Below are 22,812 nucleotides of genomic sequence, written 5' to 3' on the forward strand. Positions count from 1 at the left end.
CAAATGTACAGTAAATGTAGTACAGGTGCAATGCTTAACCATCTGAAAGGGACGCACCGCGAGACCCGGGGATGGATGGACGGAGTAGCCATGACTGAGGTAGATGGAACTGCATCAACCCCTAGGGGTCATACGCAGGACCATATTTTGCCTTGTGAATTCACATGCAATTTATATATTTTTTTTCCGTAGCATTTAAACTAAGAAGAAAATATATGTTTAAAGATATATATTTGTTTTTCATTTGTCACATCCCTAGTTTCAGACACAGGCTCAGGGCAGTGCCAGGGGGGCAGTGTCAGGGGGGGAAGTAGAGGATCATGTAATACTAACTGACCTTTGAACTCTGGGCAGGAGAAGAGTGAGTAAGCGAGCCAGTGCCAGAGTGTGGAGGACTGACTGAAGAAATAAAAGGAGGGTGATTGCATCTCTTTGTGTTGGAGCCCAACACATTTCAAAAGGGGTGAATCTATTACAGTTAAATAGTATTGTACTCTGCCTGACCTGGAACACAGGCCTCTATGACAATTTTATAATGGACAAATCATTTCTAGAATATAGATACCAATACTGACAGCACTGTGGTTAGGTGCAACTGTACATGCAAGAAGCATGGATACGATGAGGTCTCCTAACTGATCTGTCTAATGCGGATGGAGATGAGGATTTGTGGCTAATTCCACATCAGAGCTCTAAGTCTGACAGGAAGGCAAGTCAATGTGCTCCTATTACGACTAATAATGAGTCTGGATGCTCTGTGTTCAACATGGCTCTAACAGCTTGTCACGCCATACAAATGTAGGATCTTAATTAGATTCCCCTTTTACAGGAGAACTTCCTGCAATGCAGAAAATGTAAAACATGTAGCGTATTTGAGGTTTAAAAAGGCTTCTGAAGTTTGTAATTTCCACTTGGAAATTTCAGACTTGATTTTCCCTTAAGAAAAATGTATCAAAATATCCATGAATTATAATCCACATTATAATTCACATCTCCTGTAGCTGCAGTATTATTTTCCTGCTGTAGCAAACTGTTTCACATGAAGATCCTTCATCTGTACAAAAGTCAGTGTCTGGCGATGACAGGGTAATCAGGCTGTATGTGGACTGCATCTACACATAGAGCAGAGCACTAGTCTGGCATAGCACCATGGAGGTCTGGCTCTCTGATATCTGATCTATGACAACCTCTATGAATCACTTGCCAAACCGGTCACTGCTCTAAATAATGGCCTTTTCTTTGACTTTGAAGATAAAATCGTCAAGAAAAAAAAGAGGATGACAACCACAGCCCATGTTTGATTTGGCTTGACTCGTCTTTCTTTCTTTGGGAGACATAGCTGGACTATAACTGGCGTTTCTCTCCAAGGGCCTGTGTGATAACACACCATTCACTCCCACTATTATAATATTATACAGTCTCAACATATAAAGGTTCTGTTGTTTTGATCTTATTCCACATCAAACACATTGGGTTATCTTTGAACTGCAATACATGACTGGCTATCCAGGCCAGTGTAATATAGTGAGTGAAGCTTGAATGACTGTTGTGTTGAGTAGCATGTACTGTATGCTTTCATTAACATCACAATACGCAGCCTAAGATCCCACATTTCGCCCCGCTGTTAAAATCCAACCCAGCCAATGAATGTTCACCAAGTGTAATCAAACTAGAGATATTTAACGGGTTCATCGAGGTTGTAGTGTTGAGAGAGAGATAAGAGAGAGAAATGTAAGAGAGAGAAGTAAGAGAGTGAAATAGAGAGAGCGGGTGTGTGGGTACCTGTGTCTGGCAGAGGGCACCTCTCGCAGGCCGTGCCCCAGGCCTTGCCCACACGGCTGCAGCAGCAGATCTGTTTGGTGATGTGCTGAGCGAGAGGCAGAGAGCAGATCCCCGCTGACGCTGAGCGGTAACACATCCCCCTCTGGTCCGACACAGCCTTGTCCGCTGTCCGAAAAAAACATATACAAGCCTCCATGAGACAGACCTCACAGACCAAGGAAACACCATAAGACAGACAGACCATCAGACATAACAGGAACCAAGGAAACAGACATAAGACAGACAGACCATCAGACATAACAGGAAGGCAGTAGGAGTACTCACAGACCAAGGAAACACCATAAGACAGACAGACCATCAGACGTAACAGGAAGGCAGTAGGAGTACTCACAGACCAAGGAAACACCATAAGACAGACAGACCATCAGACGTAACAGGAAGGCAGTAGGAGTACTCACAGACCAAGGAAACACCATAAGACAGACAGACCATCAGACGTAACAGGAAGGCAGTAGGAGTACTCACAGACCAAGGAAACACCATAAGACAGACAGACCATCAGACGTAACAGGAAGGCAGTAGGAGTACTCACAGACCAAGGAAACACCATAAACACCATAAGGACAGACAGACCAGACCAAGGAAACACCATAAGACAGACAGACCATCAGACGTAACAGGAAGGCAGTAGGAGTACTCACAGACCAAGGAAACACCATAAGACAGACAGACCATCAGACGTAACAGGAAGGCAGTAGGAGTACTCACAGACCAAGGAAACACCATAAGACAGACAGACCATCAGACGTAACAGGAAGGCAGTAGGAGTACTCACAGACCAAGGAAACACCATAAGACAGACAGACCATCAGACGTAACAGGAAGGCAGTAGGAGTACTCACAGACCAAGGAAACACCATAAGACAGACAGACCATCAGAAACAGGAAGGCAGTAGGATCACAGACCAAGGAAACACCATAAGACAGACAGACCATCAGACGTAACAGGAAGGCAGTAGGAGTACTCACAGACCAAGGAAACACCATAAGACAGACAGACCATCAGACGTAACAGGAGGCAGTAGGAGTACTCACAACGAAGGAAACACCATAAGACAGACAGACCATCACGTAGGCAGTAGTACTCACAGACCAAGGAAACACCATAAGACAGACAGACCATCAGACGTAACAGGAAGGCAGTAGGAGTACTCACAGACCAAGGAAACACCATAAGACAGACAGACCATCATCAGACAAGGTAACAGACAGACCATCACAGGAAGTAGGAGTACTCACAGACCAAGGAAACACCATAAGACAGACAGACCATCAGACGTAACAGGAAGGCAGTAGGAGTACTCACAGACACAGTGGCTCCTGGCAGGGTCCAGCATGTAGCCTGGTTTACAGGTGCATCTGTAGCTTCCTCTGGTATTCAGACACTCAGCGTTCTTACAGATCCCATTCATCAGACACTCGTTGATGTCTGAGAAAAGAAAACACTCCATGGTAGTACAGTATCGGATTGTTGGGTTGTCATCGTGAAACAGGAAAGGGTCTTCCCCAAACTGTTGCCACAAAGTTGGAATCACAGAATCGTCTTGAATGTAGTGTAAAGGTGTCTCTTCACTGGAACTACGGGACCGAGCCAGAACCATGAAAAACAGCCCCAGACCATTATTTCTTCTCCACCAAACATTACAATTGGCACCATGCATTTTGGTAAGTAGAGTTCTTCTGGCATCCGTCAAACCCAGATGGTGAAGCGTGATTCATCACTCCAGAGAACGCGTTTCCACTGCTCCAGAATCCAATGGCAGTGAGCTTTACACCCCTACAGCCGACGCTGGCATTGTGCATGGTGATCTTGGCTGGTGTGCGGCTGGTTTGCCATGGAAACCCATTTCATGAAGCTCCCGACGAACAGTTATTGTGCTGACGTTGCTTCCAGAGGCAGTTTGGAACTGGGTAGTGAATGTTGCAACCGAGGACAGACGCTACATGCTTCAGCACTCGGCGGTCCCATTCTGTGAGTTTGTGCGGCCTACACTTTGCCGCTGAGACGTTGTTGCTCCTAGACGTTTCCACTTCGCAATAACAGCACTTAGAATTGACCGGGGCAGCTCTAGCAGGGCAGAAATTTGACAAACTGACTTGTTGGAAAGGTGACATCCTACGACGGTGCCACGTTGAAAGTCACTGAGCTCTTCAGTAGGACCTTTCTACCGCCAATGTTTGTCTATGGAGATTGCATGGCTGTGTGCTCGACTTTATACTGTACAACTGTCAGCAACGGGTGTGGCTGAAATGGCCAAATCCACTCATTTGAAGGGGTGTCCACATACGGGTAACTTCACCCCGCTTCACCCCGCTCCTCCGCTCTCTCCACTGGCTTCCAGTTGAAGCTCGCATCCGCTACAAGACCATGGTGCTTGCCTACGGAGCTGTGAGGGGAACGGCACCTCAGTACCTCCAGGCTCTGATCAGGCCCTACACCCAAACAAGGGCACTGCGTTCATCCACCTCTGGCCTGCTCGCCTCCCTACCACTGAGGAAGTACAGTTCCCGCTCAGCCCAGTCAAAACTGTTCGCTGCTCTGGCCCCCCAATGGTGGAACAAACTCCCTCACGACGCCAGGACAGCGGAATCAATCACCACCTTCCGGAGACACCTGAAACCCCACCTCTTTAAGGAATACCTAGGATAGGATAAGTAATCCTTCTCACCCCCCCTTAAGATTTAGATGCACTATTGTAAAGTGACTGTTCTACTGGATGTCATAAGGTGAATGCACCAATTTGTAAGTCGCTCTGGATAAGAGCGTCTGCTAAATGACTTAAATGTAAATGTACTTATAGATGCCCTAGATGACATATGATACATGCCCTAGATGACATATGATAGATGCCATAGATGACATATGATAGATGCTATAGATGACATATGATAGATGCCCTAGATGACATATGATAGATGACATATGATAGATGACATATGATAGATGACATATGATAGATGCCCTAGATGACATATGATAGATGCTATAGATGACATATGATAGATGCCCTAGATGACATATGATAGATGCCATAGATGACATATGATAGATGACATATGATAGATGCCCTAGATGACATATGATAGATGCCCTAGATGACATATGATAGATGCCCTAGATGACATATGATAGATGCCCTAGATGACATATGATAGATGCCCTAGATGACATATGATAGATGCCCTAGATGACATATGATAGATGCCCTAGATGACATATGATAGATGACATATGATAGATGCCCTAGATGACATATGATAGATGACATATGATAGATGCCCTAGATGACATATGATAGATGCCCTAGATGACATATGATAGATGACATATGATAGATGCCCTAGATGACATATGATAGATGCCCTATGATAGATGACATATGATAGATGACATATGATAGATGACATATGATAGATGCCCTAGATGACATATGATAGATGCCCTAGATGACATATGATAGATGCCCTAGATGACATATGATAGATGCCATAGATGACATATGATAGATGCCCTAGATGACATATGATAGATGCCCTAGATGACATATGATAGATGCCCTAGATGACATATGATAGATGCCATAGATGACATATGATAGATGCTATAGATGACATATGATAGATGCCCTAGATGACATATGATAGATGCCCCAGATGAAATATGATAGATGCTATAGATGACATATGATAGATGCCCTAGATGACATATGATAGATGCCCTAGATGACATATGATAGATGCCCTAGATGACATATGATAGATGCTATAGATGACATATGATAGATGCCCTAGATGACATATGATAGATGCCCTAGATGACATATGATAGATGCTATAGATGACATATGATAGATGCCCTAGATGACATATGATAGATGCTATAGATGACATATGATAGATGCTATAGATGACATATGATAGATGCTATAGATGACATATGATAGATGCTATAGATGACATATGATAGATGCTATAGATGACATATGATAGATGCTATAGATGACATATGATAGATGCTATAGATGACATATGATAGATGCTATAGATGACATATGATAGATGCCCTAGATGACATATGATAGATGCCCTAGATGACATATGATAGATGCTATAGATGACATATGATAGATGCCCTAGATGACATATGATAGATGCCCTAGATGACATATGATAGATGCCCTAGATGACATATGATAGATGCTATAGATGACATATGATAGATGCTATAGATGACATATGATAGATGCCCTAGATGACATATGATAGATGCTATAGATGACATATGATAGATGCTATAGATGACATATGATAGATGCCCTAGATGACATATGATAGATGCTATAGATGACATATGATAGATGCTATAGATGACATATGATAGATGCCCTAGATGACATATGATAGATGCCCTAGATGACATATGATAGATGCTATAGATGACATATGATAGATGCTATAGATGACATATGATAGATGCCCTAGATGACATATGATAGATGCTCTAGATGACATATGATAGATGCTATAGATGACATATGATAGATGCTATAGATGACATATGATAGATGCTATAGATGACATATGATAGATGCCCTAGATGACATATGATAGATGCCCTAGATGACATATGATAGATGCCCTAGATGACATATGATAGATGCTATAGATGACATATGATAGATGCCCTAGATGACATATGATAGATGCTCTAGATGACATATGATAGATGCCCTAGATGACATATGATAGATGCCCTAGATGACATATGATAGATGCTCTAGATGACATATGATAGATGCCCTAGATGACATATGATAGATGCCCTAGATGACATATGATAGATGCCCTAGATGACATATGATAGATGCCCTAGATGACATATGATTGATGCCCTAGATGACATATGATAGATGCCCTAGATGACATATGATTGATGCCCTAGATGACATATGATAGATGCTATAGATGACATATGATAGATGCCCTAGATGACATATGATAGATGGCTTTTTTTAACAATATAATACATCAGAGTGGAGTGACATCACTAGATAGAGTGAAATGCACGTGAACTGTGTACACACACACACACACACACACACACACACACACACACACACACACACACACACACACACACACACACACACACACACACACACACACACACACACACACACACACACACACACACACACACACACACACACACACACACACACACACACACACACACACACACTATTGTATTTGTTCTTGGTATCTTATCAAATCTTTTTTTACAAAACAGAGAGAGAGATATAGAGATGGTTATTTTCCTGAAAGACCAGGGTAGTTGGAAACAGAGCAGAGATGGGTATGTCTTAGATTAGCATCCCTGTTCCTACAGTTTATTTCCCACACTGTGACCAAGGTCAATGCATCCTATAAGCTCACGTTAGGAAATATACTGGAGACAGAGAGTGTTTTTCCCCCCCATGTGCGGAAAGGAGGAAAGATAACGTGATGGTGAGTGGCGTTTGTTTATGTGTCCATTCAACAGCAGAGAGCTGTGCTCCTGAGTCACCCAGACAGCCAGAGGAGGTAGCTAGTGGCCCAGGCAGGAGGCAGGAGAAGAGCACCACATGCCTCAGCCTCTTAGTCATGCCACCACATTGGGACCATGCAGGGTTTGTTTTTTCACAGAGTTAAACAAAGAGTAAATCATTAGGCCTTTTCCCATCGCCGTGACGACTGGAACCTGACAAGCTGCCATGGCAAATTTTCCCAATAATAATGTATCTGCTCTTGTTTTGCTGGTGTGCTAGCTGGTGGAAATAGTGAGTTTATAAGGGAACAGGCAGGGTCTGGGGAGTGATGGGAGGCAAAACAAACTATCATGTGAGTACAGGCCTCTCTCTCTATATATATACTGTATATACAGTCAGCTCCAAAATAATTGAGACAGTGACACATTTTTTGTTGTTTTGGTGCTGTACTCCAGCACTTTAGATTTGAAATTGTGCAGTAACTATGAGGTTAATGTGCAGGCTGTCAACTTTAATTTTAGGGCATTCTAATCCATTTAGAAATTACAGAACTTTTTGTAAATTTTAGGGGAGCAAAATTATTGGGACAAATTCACTTTATAAGTGTATTAAAGTAGTCAAAGGTTTAGTTCTTGGCCTCATATTTCTAGCACGCGATGATTACATCAAGCTCGTAACTCTACAAACTTGTTGGATGCATTTGTTGTTTGTTTTGGTTGTGTTTCAGATTATTTTGTGACCAATATAAATTAATGGTAAATAATGTATTGTGTTTTTTTTGGTCACTTTTATAGTAAATTGAGCATTGAGACAATTGAGACATGGATTGTGTATGTGTGCCATTCAGGGGGTGAATGGGCAAGAACAAATATTAAAGTGCCTATGAATTAGTCAAGAACTGCAAACGTTGCAGTTTTTTCATGCCCAACAGTTTCCTGTGTTTCTCAAGAACGGGTCCACCACCCAAAGTAAAACTTGACACAACTGTGGGAAACATTGGAGTCAACATGGACCCGTATCCCTGTGGAACGCTTTCGACACCTTGTAGAATCCAAGCCCCAACAAATTGAGGCTGTTCTGAGGGCAAAAGGGGGTGCAACTCAATATTAGGAAGGTGCTCCTAATGTATTATACACTCAGCGTACTGTATATATACAGTGCATTTGGAAAGTATTCAGAACCTTGACCTTTTCTGCATTTTGTTACGTTACAGCCTTATTCTAAAATGGATTAAATAAATCATCAATCTACATACAATACCCCATAATGACAAATTGAAAACAGGGTTTTACAAATTTGTATGTAATAAAAATGTATTAAAAATTTTAAAAACAGAAAAAACATATTTACATAAGTATTCAGACCCTTTGCTATGAGACTCGAAATTGAGGTCAGGTGCATCCTGTTTCTATTGATCATCCTTGAGATGTTTCTACAACTTGATTGGAGTCCACTTGTGGTGAATTCAATTGATTGGACATGATTTGGAAAGGTACACACCTGTCTATATAATGTCTCACAGTTGACAGTGCATGTCAGAGCAAAATCAAAGCCATGAGGTCGAAGGAATTGTCCGTAGAGCTCCTAGACAGGATTGTGTTGGGGCACAGATCTGGGGAAGGGTACGAAACAATTTCTGCAGCATTGAAGGTCCCCAAGAACTCAGTGGCCTCCATCCTTCTTAAATGGAAGAAGTTTTGAACCATTAAGACTTGCCCGAGCTGGCCACCCGGGCAAACTGAGCAATCGAGGGAGAAGGGCTTTGGTCGGGGAGGTGACCAAGAACCCGATGGTTACTCTGACATGGCTCCAGAGCTCCTCTGTGGAGATGGGATAATCTTCCAGAAGGACAATCATCTCTGCAGCACTCCACCAATCAGGGCTTTATGGTAGAACGGAAGCCACTTCTCAGTAAAAGGCACATGACAGCCCGCTTGGAGTTTGCCAAAAAACACCTAAAGGCTCTCAGACCATGAGAAACAAGATTTTCTTGTCTGATGAAACCAAGATTGAACTGTTTGGCCTGAATGCCAAGGTTCACCTTCCACCAGGACAATGACGCTAAGCACACAGCCAAGACAACGCAGGAGTGGCTCCAGGACACGTCTCTGAATGTCCTTGAGCGGCCCAGCCAGAGCCCGGACTTGAACCCGATCGAACATCTCTGGAGAGACCTGAAAATAGCTGTGCATCGACGCTACCCATCCAACCTGACAGAGCTTAAGAGGATCTGTAGAGAATAATGGGAGAAAATCCCCAAATACAGGTGTGCCAAGCTTGTAGCGTCATACCCAAGAAGACTCGAGACTGTAATCGCTGCCAAAGGTCCTTCAACAAAGTACTGAGTAAAGGGTCTGAATACTTATGTACATGTGATATTTTAGTTTTAAAATCTTTACAAATTAGCAAAAATGTATAAAAACCTGGTTTTGCTTAGTCATTATGGGGTATTTGTCTGTAGATTGACGAGGAAAAAAACTATTTAATCAATTTTAGAATAAAGCTGTAACATAACAAACTGGAAAAAGACAAGGGGTCTGAATATTTTCTGAATGCACTGTGTGTGTGTGTGTGTGTGTGTGTGTGTGTGTGTGTGTGTGTGTGTGTGTGTGTGTGTGTGTGTGTGTGTGTGTGTGTGTGTGTGTGTGTGTGTGTGTGTGTGTGTGTGTGTGTGTGTGTGTGTGTGTGTGTGTGTGTGTGTGTGCGTGCATGTGTGTTGGTGGTATGGGGGATTAAAAGGGGAACAAGTTTAAGGTCATAAATAGCTGACTCCCCCATGACTTATCCCCAAGCCCCTCTGTTAGTAATGATGTAAACAGGCCGACTCAAGTGTAAGCAAATGGGCGGACATTGTTTCCTGTTTGGGTGAGCCATGGGGCACATAAAGAAGACGCAATGGACAACTCATGTCATTGGGTTATACACTATGAGCTCTGACCAAACCATATCTCTTGGGGAAACGGAACTCTGCTAGCTCCCACTCAGAGAGACAACAACACTGCTTGTGGAGGCGACAGGGACTATAGGGATGTAGAGCTGAAGGCTGAAGTTTAACGTTAGGCTCAGCCTTCCTTCATCACATGGGGTCTGTAATCCAGGGTCAGGTTGACTCCAGATTAGTGTTAGTGGTACAGTCTGGTCGGGGGTAAGAGATTGGAACTGACAGCCTGTCATGACCTGCACTAATCTCAACACCTATCTGACTTCATGGTTGGTCGCTCACTCATTCTCCAAGAGACATTCTCTGTTATTATATACGCACAGATGGAACACACATAGACTTCCATCAGAGCCCTCCGACAGGTTTCTCATGACGCCATTGTTATTGTAGTAATGACGCGGAATGATGACTCCACCCAAAGAGTCCCCTGACTGCGCTTAAACTGACAACCTGCCGGCCCTGAACTCACCCGACTCGTCATTCCTCACTTTATGACGGCAGGGCCAAAATAAGCTTGTAGAGGATTCACATAAACAACCAGGATAATTATTTACTGTCATTGTAAAGGAAATATCTAGTACTATTGGAGTGGGGACTGGTGGGTCCTCTGTGAAGACTGAGGTGTTTAAATGTTTTGAGTCAGACACTAACCATAAGTCAAGAAGCGAAAAACCCATCCATTTGAGGATTTGGGAAGAATAAGTGTTACTTTTCCAAATCTTCTCAGATACATGTAAGAACTTGACCGGTCCTTGGATGGAACATCTGTCAAATCTCAATCCATAATGTGAGAGTTCAGTGACCAGCCGGAGGAAGACGACACGACAGCACCATCCTCAGGGGACAGGTACTCAGTGTAAAGCCAATTAGTACACAGCTGGGCCCACTAATTGCTTTGTGTCTTCCTCTATATCCGTGTGCCAGGAGAGGAGCTGGGGGACGATTGGGAGTAGAGACGGGGACCTGCGAGGACATGGGTTTTTCCTACCTCAGAGAAAGCGTCTGTGTACGGGGCACCTTGTCTCTCTGTTAGCCAAGGCAGGCTATAGGTAGAGAGGAGTGTTCCTCTTGTAACTATTATGAGTAGATGATAGTCTAAAGACAGGAGTAGCCGTTTGTTGTTTTTGTTTTGCTTTTTTTTTGGTCAATGGCCTAGTTTATGTTTATTTCTTTTGTTACGCAGTTGTTTCAGAGTCGGACGTTCCCTGCACGGGAGTTATTTTTGTCAGGTGAAAGAAGACCCGTTTAGTAAACAATACCAGAGGAACCACAACCACTGCCTCTGGTCTGTTCATTTTATATTTCCCGCCTGTGTTCGGGTGCTTCGACAAGCTGATCCGTTCACTATAACATCTCAATATAGGCTAACTAAAAATATGACCTGCTGTCTATAGAGACTTAAGCCCCCCACTCACAACAGAAACAGCACATATTAAGTTTATGGCAGTGAGGCCATAGATGTTCCACTACATAAGCAGCCCTATATATATTCATGGTGACTCCAGCTGACCCAGTTTCTCTGGAGTGTTTGAAAGATAAGGGCCTGTCCGGAGGTCACAAAACAGCTTGTGTTTCCGAGGGGACATCTTATCTGTGACGCGATGCCCACTGTGGGCCACCGAGCTCAGCAGCAGGGGTAGAAAGAAAGAGCAGGGTGAATCACGTCTGTGCTCAGACACAGGGTAAGACACAATACTTTTTCTCCTACTCTGAAATACAGAGCAAGAAGCTCAAGGCGAGGAGTCACGCTTTGGCAAGGAGGACACCCGTTTGATAATAATGACAGAATCACTGAAAAATCAGCTTTTTGCCTCCTTGGCAGTTGTTCTGAGGGGTAAAATAAAATAATTTTGTGGAATGGAGCTCCAGCTGAATTGGAACAAGACTTTGAAGCTGGCCAGTAAATATTGTGAATATCTGTCAGTTTGGTTTTTCAGCCTCCAAAAATGAGGGACTGTGAGGGGAGAACATCTTGAAGTGATCAGAAAAAGCCAGCTGAATTAAAGTCAGATACATTACTTTACTGGCAACTCTTGACACCCTTTTGGACAGCATAAAAAGTGTCTTTGTCCACCGCTTTGTTTTATATAAATACGAGGAATGCAAAATAATTTAGCATATTAATAACTCCATCACCACAGAGAAGAAACACCCACAGTATCCACAATACACTCTACTACAGTAGTTGCCATGCATCTCAGAAAACTTGTTGAAATTTACTGTTGATTATGACCAATCTAATAAAATAAAACGAATCTTCTTGTTTTACATTTTGTGTATTTTTTTTGTCTGCGATGTGCATTTCAAACCATTATAACATCTAAAATGATCTGTTGATGATGGTACACTCCATAAGATTAAGTGTGCAATGTCATCCAGATTAAAAAAACATAAATCAAGTCTTTGGAAGTTGGGAGTGGAAGAGCTGGTCATAAATCTAACTGATAGTCCTTAGCACTGACAGAAACTATATTTGGAGAATAGCACGAGAAACATCCAGAAATCACTGATGTATGAGGTAATGCATATATCTTCAGGCCAAAATAGACCTATTGATCTTTGAATTCCAATATGATTTAACCATCTTATATGTGGTTCCCTCCCTCTTTGTGGTTGTCTACAGCAGATTTTCCCAACCCTGGTCCTCCCAATAGTACAATTTCTTTGCTGTAACCCCAGACAAAAACACCTGATTCAACTTGTCAAGGGCTTGATGATTAGTTGATAAGTAAAATCAGGTGTGGTTGTCCGGGGCCACAACAAAATATGTACTGTTGGGGGTACTGGAGGAAAGGAGTTGGGAAACACTGGTCTACAGTATCTACAGCATCCAGTGGATGTACGTTGTGGGAGGATATCTCTTCTATAGCCGTCAGCAGGCTGACAGGGCCCACTAAAAGGCAGTGAGGAGGGAGGCATCCAACACATTCAGGGACGGACGGACACAGTTTGTTTTCACACACAGATGGATGGGTGAGCTGGAAGTCACGCCGTCTATCCCCCGCTGACAGATTGAGTGGGAGTGTTGAGAACAAACTGTAACAGAAGTTTAACAAAAGGCATTGGCTATATAGCTCCATACAGACCTCCACAGAGCAATTAAAAACGCCACTCCCTCCTGGGGCATATTAGGGCAGCTGAACTCTGACCCAGGCCACAGCTTGTTGTACCCATGACCCTGTTCCCAGTGGGCTAGACATATAGACAAGAATACTTTTATACAGGCCCTGGGGGTTTGTTAAGCACGGTCATGTATGGGCAGTGTACAACTGTTCTTATCACAATACAGACATAACGTTTTGAGAATAGGGTGTGGTGGAGTGTGGGGGTTGACTTGGGTCATTTGAATTCAATGCAGACATGTTGTTAGAATACAATCTGCTCTCTGCTCTCTGTTCATCGCTTCTGCTACTCTCTGTTCATCATATATGCATAGTCACTTTAACAATACCTTCATGTACATACTACCTCAATAAGCCTGACTAACAGGTGTCTGTATATAGCCTTGCTACTATTTTTTCACCTGTCTTTTTACTGTTGTTTTATTTCTTTACTTATCTACACACACATATACCTTTTTTCCCCCACCACCATTGGTTAGATCGTGTAAGTAAGCATTTCACTGTAAGGTCTACACCTGTTGTATTCGGCGCACGTGACAAATAAACTTTGATTTGATTTGATCTATGAGAAAAAATTAAATGACAGTTCTTCAGGCACTATTGGTATTACTAAACACAACCAAACAACAAGATATCTTTCATTCCCATTACCTTGACAATGAGTCATGTTCATCCTTTTGTAACCCTTAGGGCATTCCACTTGTCCGTTCGCAATCACTGCATACGCTGCGGGAAAAGGAAAACAAAGAAGGTGATGAGTGAGAGCACTGATTAGAGAAAGAGAAATTATCACACTGCTTGTCTACTTTAAAAAAACATTGCATCCATATGACACGGAGGGAAGGAGGGAGGGAGGGAGATGGTTCATGTGTAGCATGGAAGCATATAAGTTACAGATGTGCTGAGCTTGGCAGGGGGAGAAATGAGACGGGGACCCACAGCTGGGCCCTGCGGGACACCACAATGCTGCCATGTAAATGAATCCCCATTAACTACAGTTATACGACAGCACTGCCATCACGCACAATCATCAACACCGCACGTCATTTTTAATCATATTACCCAGAGGTCTACTGCCCTGGGGACACATACACAGTGAAAGAGAGCCTGTATATCATAAATTGTTTCGAGAAAACACATGCCATAGCCATGACCTGTGTCACCAACCACGGCAAAAATCCACTTAAACACCAGACTAATGCTTCATGTGTACACGCCAGGAATGATGAGGAATGTAGGTTTACTGGGGTTCTTACGAGGATGCTGCGCATATTTTCTCTTGCTTGTTCTACTATAACTATAACAATCTCCTCATTTAGAATGTCCTTCAGCGAGGTACTTTAGAGGTTCACAGAAGCGGTGTTGTAAATAACGCTCTGTATTTGTTCATGCCCCCGGCGTGGCCATACACTTGCTGACAGATGCCTGAAAACATGATGTCATTATTAATTCGGCACCCAGTCAGGGTATGCTCAATTAGTGGTTGGGACCGGGGAAGGAGGATATTCTCAATATCAGATGGCCAGGACTGAGGCTTCACTTGTGGGGAAGGTAGGGGGTAATCAGAGCCGATTGCTGGACAGAATCAAAGTGATTAGTCACAGATTTCACAGTTATGGAAAGGTGAAAGAGGAGATGCAGGAGAAGAGTCTCCTAGAATATCATCAGACACATGTTGAAAGGAGAACGGTCCTCTTCATGATTTAGTAGTGTCTGGCTAGGGTGGATTTTTCAGTGGAAGAGCAGAGATTGTTTTTCATGTGACTTCCAGACCATTCTTAGCTTTTCTAGTTCATAAGATTGTGAGCGGAACCATACAATTGACAAGCCTTCAGAAGAATGTTGATATCTCATACGTACATTTGATCTCATTTTCAGCATATACACTACCGTTCAAAAGTTTTAGAACACCTACTCATTGAAGGGTTTTTCTTTATTTTTACTATTTTCTACATTGTACAATAATAGTGTAGACATCAAAACTATAAAATAACACATATGGAATCATGTCGTAACCAAAAAAGTGTTAACCTTTTTGGGATAGGGGGCAGCATTTTCCCTTTTGGATGAATAGCGTGCCCAGAGTGAACTGGAAAACACGCTGAAGTTTTTAAAACTGTTTGAATGAAGTCTGTGAGTATAACAGAACTCAAATGGCAGGCGAAAACCTGAGAAAAATCCAACCAGGAAGTGGGACATCTGAGGTTTGTAGTTTTTTAAAGCTTTGCCTACCGAGTACACATTGAGATATGGATGAGGTTGCACTTCTTAGGTCTTCCACTAGATGTCAACTGTCTTTTAAAAGTTGAATGAGGATTCTACTATAGAGGAGAGGCTCATGAGACCTGTTTGAGTCAGTGGTCTGGCAGAGAGCCTCGGTCTCATGACGCGCGCTCCCGACAGAGTTACTCCGCGTTCCAGTGCTTTTTCTGAAGACAGGAATTCTCCGGTTGGAACATTATTGATGTTTTATGTTAAAAACATTCTAACGATTGATTCCATACATAGTTTGACATGTTTATAAAGGACTGTAACAGAACTTTTTGAGTTTATGGTCTGGATGAAATGCTCGCACCTCATGAAGATGGATTACTGGGCTGAACACGCTAACAACAAGTGGCTATTTGGACATAAATCATGGGGTAGTCACCTGGAATCCATTTCAATTAACAGTGTGCCTTCTTAAAAGTTAATTTGTTGATTTTTTTCCCTTCTTAATGCATTTGAGCCAATCAGTTGTGTTGTGACAAGGTGGGGGGTATACAGAAGATAGTCCTATTTGGTAAAATGCCAAGTCCATGTTATGGCAAGATCAGCTCAAATAGGCAAAGAAAAACAACAGTCCATCATTACTTTAAGACATGAAGGTCAGTCAATACGGAACATTCCCAGAACTTTCTCCAAGTGCAGTCGCAAAAACCATCAGGCGCCTTGATGCAACTGGCTCTCATGAGGACCGCCACTGGAATGGAAGACCCAGAGTTACCTCTGCTGCTGAGGATAAGATAATTGGCGTTACCAGCCTCAGAAATTTCACCCCAAATAAATGCTTCACATAGTTCAAGTAACAGACACATCTCAACATCAACTGTTCAGAGGAGACTGTGTGAATCAGGCTTCCATGGTCGAATTGCTGCAAAGAAACCACTACTAAAAGACACCAATAATAAGAAGAGATTTGCTTGGGCCAAGAAACACGAGCAATGGACATTAGACTGGTGGAAATTTGTATATTGGTCTGGAGTCCAAATTGGAGATTTTTGGTTCCAACCGCTGTGTCTTTGTGAGACGCGGTGTGGGTGAACAGATGATCTCCGCATGTCTGTGATTTATTTAGAATTCAATGCACACTAAACCAGTATGGCTACCACAGCATTGCACAGCGATAGCGATACGCCATCACATCTGGTTTGGGCTTAGTGGGACTATCATTTGTTTTTCAACAGGACAATGACCCATAACACCTCTAGGCTGTGTAAGGGCTACTTTACCAAGAAGGACTGATGGAGTGCTGCATCAGATGACCTGTCCTCCACAATCTCCTGACCTCAACCAAATTGAGATGGTTGGGATGAGTTGGACCACAGAGTGAAGGAAAGCAGCCAACAAGTGCTCAGCATATGTGGGAAACTCCTTCAAGACTGTTGGAAAAGCATTCCAGGTGAAGCTGGTTGAGAAAATGCCAGTGTGCAAAGCTGTCATCAAGGCAAAGGGAGGCTATTTGAAGAATCTCAAATGTAAAATATATTTTGATTTGTTTAACTCTTTTTTGGTTACTGCATGATTCCATATGTGTTTTTTAAAAGTTTTGATGTCCTCACTATTATTCTACATTGTAAAAATAAAGAAAAACCCTTGAATCAGTAGGTGTTGTAAAACTTTGACCGGTAGTGTATGCACACACACACTCATTAATAGCTTGCAATATGCACACAGTATGGCACACTACATGTGAGCTCCATAAGTACCTTCAATATCTTTGCTCTTACACAGTATCTATAACGTCATTTGGAGCACAGCAGGAATTTCGCCACCAGTACCAATGAAAACATGTTCTCCTCCCTCCAGGCTCTTCTCCGGGTGAGTGGGCCCTGAGGGGAAGTTTATCTTCAGGCAACGCTGCAGCAGATTGCAGGGTGTTGATCTGGAGGCCTGGGAGTGACAGACAGTGGTGTCGCAGGCCGCCTGGCAGAAAGTGGTGTCGCAGGCCGCCTGGCAGACAGTGGTGTCGCAGGCCGTCTGGCAGACAGTGGTGTCGCAGGCCGTCTGGCAGACAGTGGTGTCGCAGGCCGCCTGGCAGACAGTGGTGTCGCAGGCCGCTTGGCAGACAGTGGTGTCGCAGGCCGCTTGGCAGACAGTGGTGTCGCAGGCCGCCTGGCAGACAGTGGTGTCGCAGGCCGCCTGGCAGACAGTGGTGTCGCAGGCCGTCTGGCAGGTAAGCAGATGGTGGGTCAACAGGACCTGATAAGAGCCCCTCTCATACAACCCATCAATCTAGACACCAGGGCAGTGCAAATAGGTCCGGCATCCCCTCAGCCACAGCAGCACATCTGCCCTTTACTCAGTGTAGCACTGATGTAAAGCTGACCCTGCAGTCAGCCTTCCTTCTCCTCTGTTTGTTTGGGAACCCCCAGTCATTTATTTTCCTTTTCCTTCCTACACAGGCGACAAGCTGTTAATTGGAAAAAAATGGTGGAATTCTGATTCCAGATCCAGCTGCCAAAGTTGTCTCCGTTTGTGGTACTGGTGAACCTTAGTTCATCAACAGGCTATCAATATCGCAGGGAGGAGAAAGAATAGGGATAGATCTTGTAGTCTACCTGGAATGTGCCATCAATCTGTCTTATTTATGGTGTTTTCCCATCTGTGTTCTGAGTGGTTGTGAGAGTCTAACAGTATGAGTTCATACTGTTGGTCATGACGTGACTCAGTGATCACTGAAGGAGGCAGTAAGGCTGCAGTATCTGCAGGTTGACACAGCAGATCAGAAGTGGATCAGACCAGACGGGAGCTCCCCTGCAGGGTCAGGGTCGGGGATAATCGTGTCAAAGCGAAGCGGCTGTTCCGGTCCCGCCCTGCACCCCTGGAATCCCCAGAGAGGCCTCTGGGTAATGAGCTGTTGTGACAGGGCGGTGGGCGAGGCGGGTGTGAACCCCCATGAGAACAGGATCAGTCTTCCCTGATTGACTGCAGGGGCACATGCCAAGGGATGCCTGGCAGGGCGCAGGCCTCCTTACAAGGGAAAACGAGTTATAGGCCAGTGCAATGGACAGCAAACCCAAAGAGTGAAATGTACTGGAAGCTATGTATCTAGGATATATGCTAGTTCAGGATGTTTTGTAACCTACTGTGGGTAGAATGCCACTGTGGAATGGATGTGCCATGCCGTCATGCTGACCCAGACAATGTTCATTGTCACAGATCCCAATGCAGTGAAACGCAAGAGTGACCTCGCTGCATCATTAGTGTTCCCCTTGGTTACATGGATGCTGGGACAGAGAGACCAGACTGGCCCATCTTCATTGTGCTTTACAAAGAGGAAGTACAGGGACACAGACTGTTGGCCTCACTTGTTCCCCTCCATTCATTCATTGCACTTTACCAAAAGACTTTGTCACCCTTGACTGATTTGTTGTACTTCACCAGTCATCTCTAAATTGTGTCAGGCATTTTATTTGCAACCATCCAGCAATATTTGCTTGTAAACAGTTGAAGCCTCATATAACAGTTCTTAATAGGTGGCATCACTTTCTTTTGAGAGCCTACTCCAAAACAGGAGTCAAAGCTAACTCAGCACGGTCTTCGAAATAGGCCTTTTGAGATGTGGGTGTTTACAGAGGGAATGAGAGAGGAGGATAGGCAAAAGGGGAGTGAAGGTAAGAAAAGAGCGAGCGGGAAGGAGTCTGAAGGGAAAGGAGCGCATCTAGTCAAATGGGTTCTGCTTGACAGAAATCTTTAATTGGTAATTTAGTGCAGTCATTATGTGGACCACCTGGCCTGAGGGAGGCTTCTATTCGCCTGCTTAGACGTACGAGTGCCAGGCACATCCATCACAGGCTGAGAGCACGGTACTGAACCCACAATGTACTGTACTGCCTCAACCCCAATATACTGCTCCTCCATGGGGCCTGCCCTGAGTCACCCCCTACTCCCAGGCTTATTCAGGAGCCTAGCTGGAGAACCTGAGAAGAAGTAGTAGACCAGGGAAGGGGAATGGATGTGAGTCACAGGAGGAGGGGAGACAGTCATTTCTATCCATTCCAAAATTAGCCATTCTGTAGGAACACAGCAGACATGAGTGCCAAGAACCTTTAAAACCCTTTAAGCGACTTGCTTACTGAGAACAGATGGCCTTGGGACAAACTGGTGCCATGGAGGGGTAAACCCAACACAATCCTTTAATCACAAGGAGTTGTTTCATTCCCTTTGAGATGAAGATGAGAAAGAACCCATGTCCCTCTGGCCTCCAGGCCAACGACTGATTACAGAAAACAGCTAAGGGGAAGTCATTTGCTTTCAAAGCAGAACGTCTCATTGACACAAGCCAAGTTTGCCATTCTGGCACGGCCCATATCACGAGCCCTGTAAATAAGCCCCAGCTGCCAGCCAGTCAATCGCTGGGGCATCAGATGAGACGAGACAGCCACATGGACCTAACATCAACATCCCCATGATGAGATCAGCCTCAGACACCACACACTCATGCAAAGCTAACATTATCTTTCTTAAAAAGCTCCAGTATACCAGCTTGGAGTTTGATATTGGGTAAATGACATTCCCAGCTGCATGTTCATAGGCACAGACAATTACCATGTTTTGACAGACATTGTATAAAGACAATGCAGCTGGTCCGATCAAGGCCTTTATTTCATCAAATGAAATCAACTGTATTTATAAAGGCCTTTTCACATCATGAGATGTCACAAAGTGCTTCTCCCTCATGTTCGGCTTGGCTTAATCCTTCTTCAAAAACATTACATTTATCTCAGTTTTTAACATAATTTGATGCTTTTTGCATCTGTTTTGTAGTTTGACAGTTTTTTACATTTTGTTCTGTCCTCCCTTCTTTACGACACCCACAGCGGTGTGGCTGTGACCTCCCATTTAAATAGACACACATTCTTCCAAAATCTCCCACTGCCGCCACTTGACATGAAATATTTACCACTGGGGGCGAGGCCAAGAGATGAAATGGTACAGTCCATACCCCATGAAGAACAGGCTAAACATGTATCATATCCAGCCGTGCAACAGAGATTTCATTTCCATCTGCCTCCAACTCACTGGCACGGTGCCTTGGACGTAGCAGTCCTCTCCGGGCCAGATAGATAGATACTGTATGTCTGTATTGGGATGTATTCCTGCTCGCAGTCAGGCCCAGTCAGCCCCCATTAGCCACACTGCTGTCTAGCTAATAGATTCCATCACACTGTTTGTACCCGGCATTAAGCTAAATCAACACAGAGCAAATCAGAACCTGTCAAAGGATGGCAACGTCTCTGTCTAATCACCATGAGAGAGAGAGAGAGGCCGCAGTGGCAGAGAGAGAGAGAGAGAGCAGCCTGGAACCTTGGCACGGACTACAGCACATGTTCAGCTCTGTCTGTGTTGTTCTGAACACGTCACCCCATCACTGGGTTTGAATGTTGGTCATTAACAAGTGTCCAATGTTTGATCACTGCTAATAAAAAGTACTAGGCACATGCTTTGGTCTTAAATGGGCAGATTCAATAGTTCTCCATGGGACTGGAAGGGATGACCTCATGTAGGGTGATTTGGAACAGGGCCTTCTTCTCCTCCTTCTCATCTTATTTGATTAATCTGATGCTCAGGAATAACATTCCTATGAGAGAGAGATAGTAGAGTCAGAGGGAGGTTGCTCCCTCAGTATGGGGCGGGCCTGCTGGTGTGGTCGGGGTTGAGGAAGGAGGGGCAGAGGGCTGACATCATCATGCTGTGACATCATGCTGTGACCTCGGTGGCCTGGGGAGGTAGTGGCTCCAGGTCCAGAGGCCAGGGCTCCTGTGGGTGTGTCTGTGATTTATGTTGGCCCCGGGGAACTCTGTTCCTGCTCCCTGGGAAGCAACCCGGAGTGGGAGAGTCACTTGGAGGGAAGACTTCCTGGAATGACAGATAGGGAGACGACCGGAGCCATGCTTTATGGAATTGAATAAGCCATGGAACACACTGGTACAGATGGCCACTATGGTTGGCCAGCTACTCCATTTAAAGTCAGAAACAGCCATGCCACTCTCGCACCAGGTCATAGGGTCACACTCAGGGCAGAGGCAGTCACACTTTTTCTTCTAAAGTACCTCAGATCAGTTTTCACATGAACCTTTCACTTAACGTGATCCTCAATGCAGAAAACCCTAACAAACAGTCTGAATGACACTGATCTACCTATCATTGTTCTGATCTACTGTATCTACAAATAGCTGGATTCACTTTATTGGGTACGTTTCCCAATATACTGTACTTTGAAAGCAAATTAGCTGTCAATCAACTCCATACCCCACATTGGCCTTGCCTCATCCAATCAGGTGTCATCTTGCAGTCTAGGGGGACACGCAGCTCTAATTGCTTACATCTCCTCTCCTGTCAGAGGACACACTTCAACATTTCAGCCATAAGCCTGGAATTTAAATACGGTCTGGCACTGTTTTCTCTCAATTCAATTCAATTCAAGGGGCTTTATTGGCATGGTAAACATATGTTAACATTGCCAAAGCAAGTGAAGTAGATAATATACAAAAGTGAAATAAACAATACAAATTAACAGTAAACATTACACTCACAGAAGTTCAAAAAGAATAAAGACATTACAAATTTCATATCATGTATGTATACAGTGTTGTAACGATGTACAAACGGTTAAAGTACAAAAGGGAAATAAATAAGCATACACTGGTTGACCTTTTCTTGTGGTCTCTCTCTCTCTCTCTCTCTCTCTCTCTCTCTCTCTCTCTCTCTCAGCCTCATATGAACCAGAGAGAGAGAGAGAGAGGAGAGATGGACATATGAACCAGAGAGAGAGAGAGGAGAGATGGACATGTGAACCAGAGAGAGAGAGGAGAGATGGACATATGAACCAGAGAGAGAGAGGAGAGATGGACATATGAACCAGAGAGAGAGAGGAGAGATGGACATATGAACCAGAGAGAGAGAGAGAGGAGAGATGGACATATGAACCAGAGAGAGAGAGAGAGAGGAGAGATGGACATATGAACCAGAGAGAGAGAGGAGAGATGGACATATGAACCAGAGAGAGAGAGGAGAGATGGACATATGAACCAGAGAGAGAGAGGAGAGATGGACATATGAACCAGAGAGAGAGAGGAGAGATGGACATATGAACCAGAGAGAGAGAGAGGAGAGA

General features: G+C 44.0%; 1 protein-coding gene across 1 annotated transcript in view; it reads right to left on the reverse strand.

Annotated features, from left to right (window-relative positions):
* The window catches only part of LOC124046929 (latent-transforming growth factor beta-binding protein 2-like), a 153,607-nt gene that overhangs the window by 38,472 nt on the left and 92,323 nt on the right, over positions 1-22,812 (reverse strand). Inside the window, 3 exon segments of the mRNA XM_046367691.1 lie at positions 1,783-1,947; positions 3,149-3,271; positions 14,085-14,159. Coding sequence (XP_046223647.1) covers positions 1,783-1,947; positions 3,149-3,271; positions 14,085-14,159 — 363 coding nt within the window.

The sequence above is a fragment of the Oncorhynchus gorbuscha genome, linkage group LG10 (assembly GCF_021184085.1).
Source record: "Oncorhynchus gorbuscha isolate QuinsamMale2020 ecotype Even-year linkage group LG10, OgorEven_v1.0, whole genome shotgun sequence".
NCBI lineage: Eukaryota > Metazoa > Chordata > Actinopteri > Salmoniformes > Salmonidae > Oncorhynchus > Oncorhynchus gorbuscha.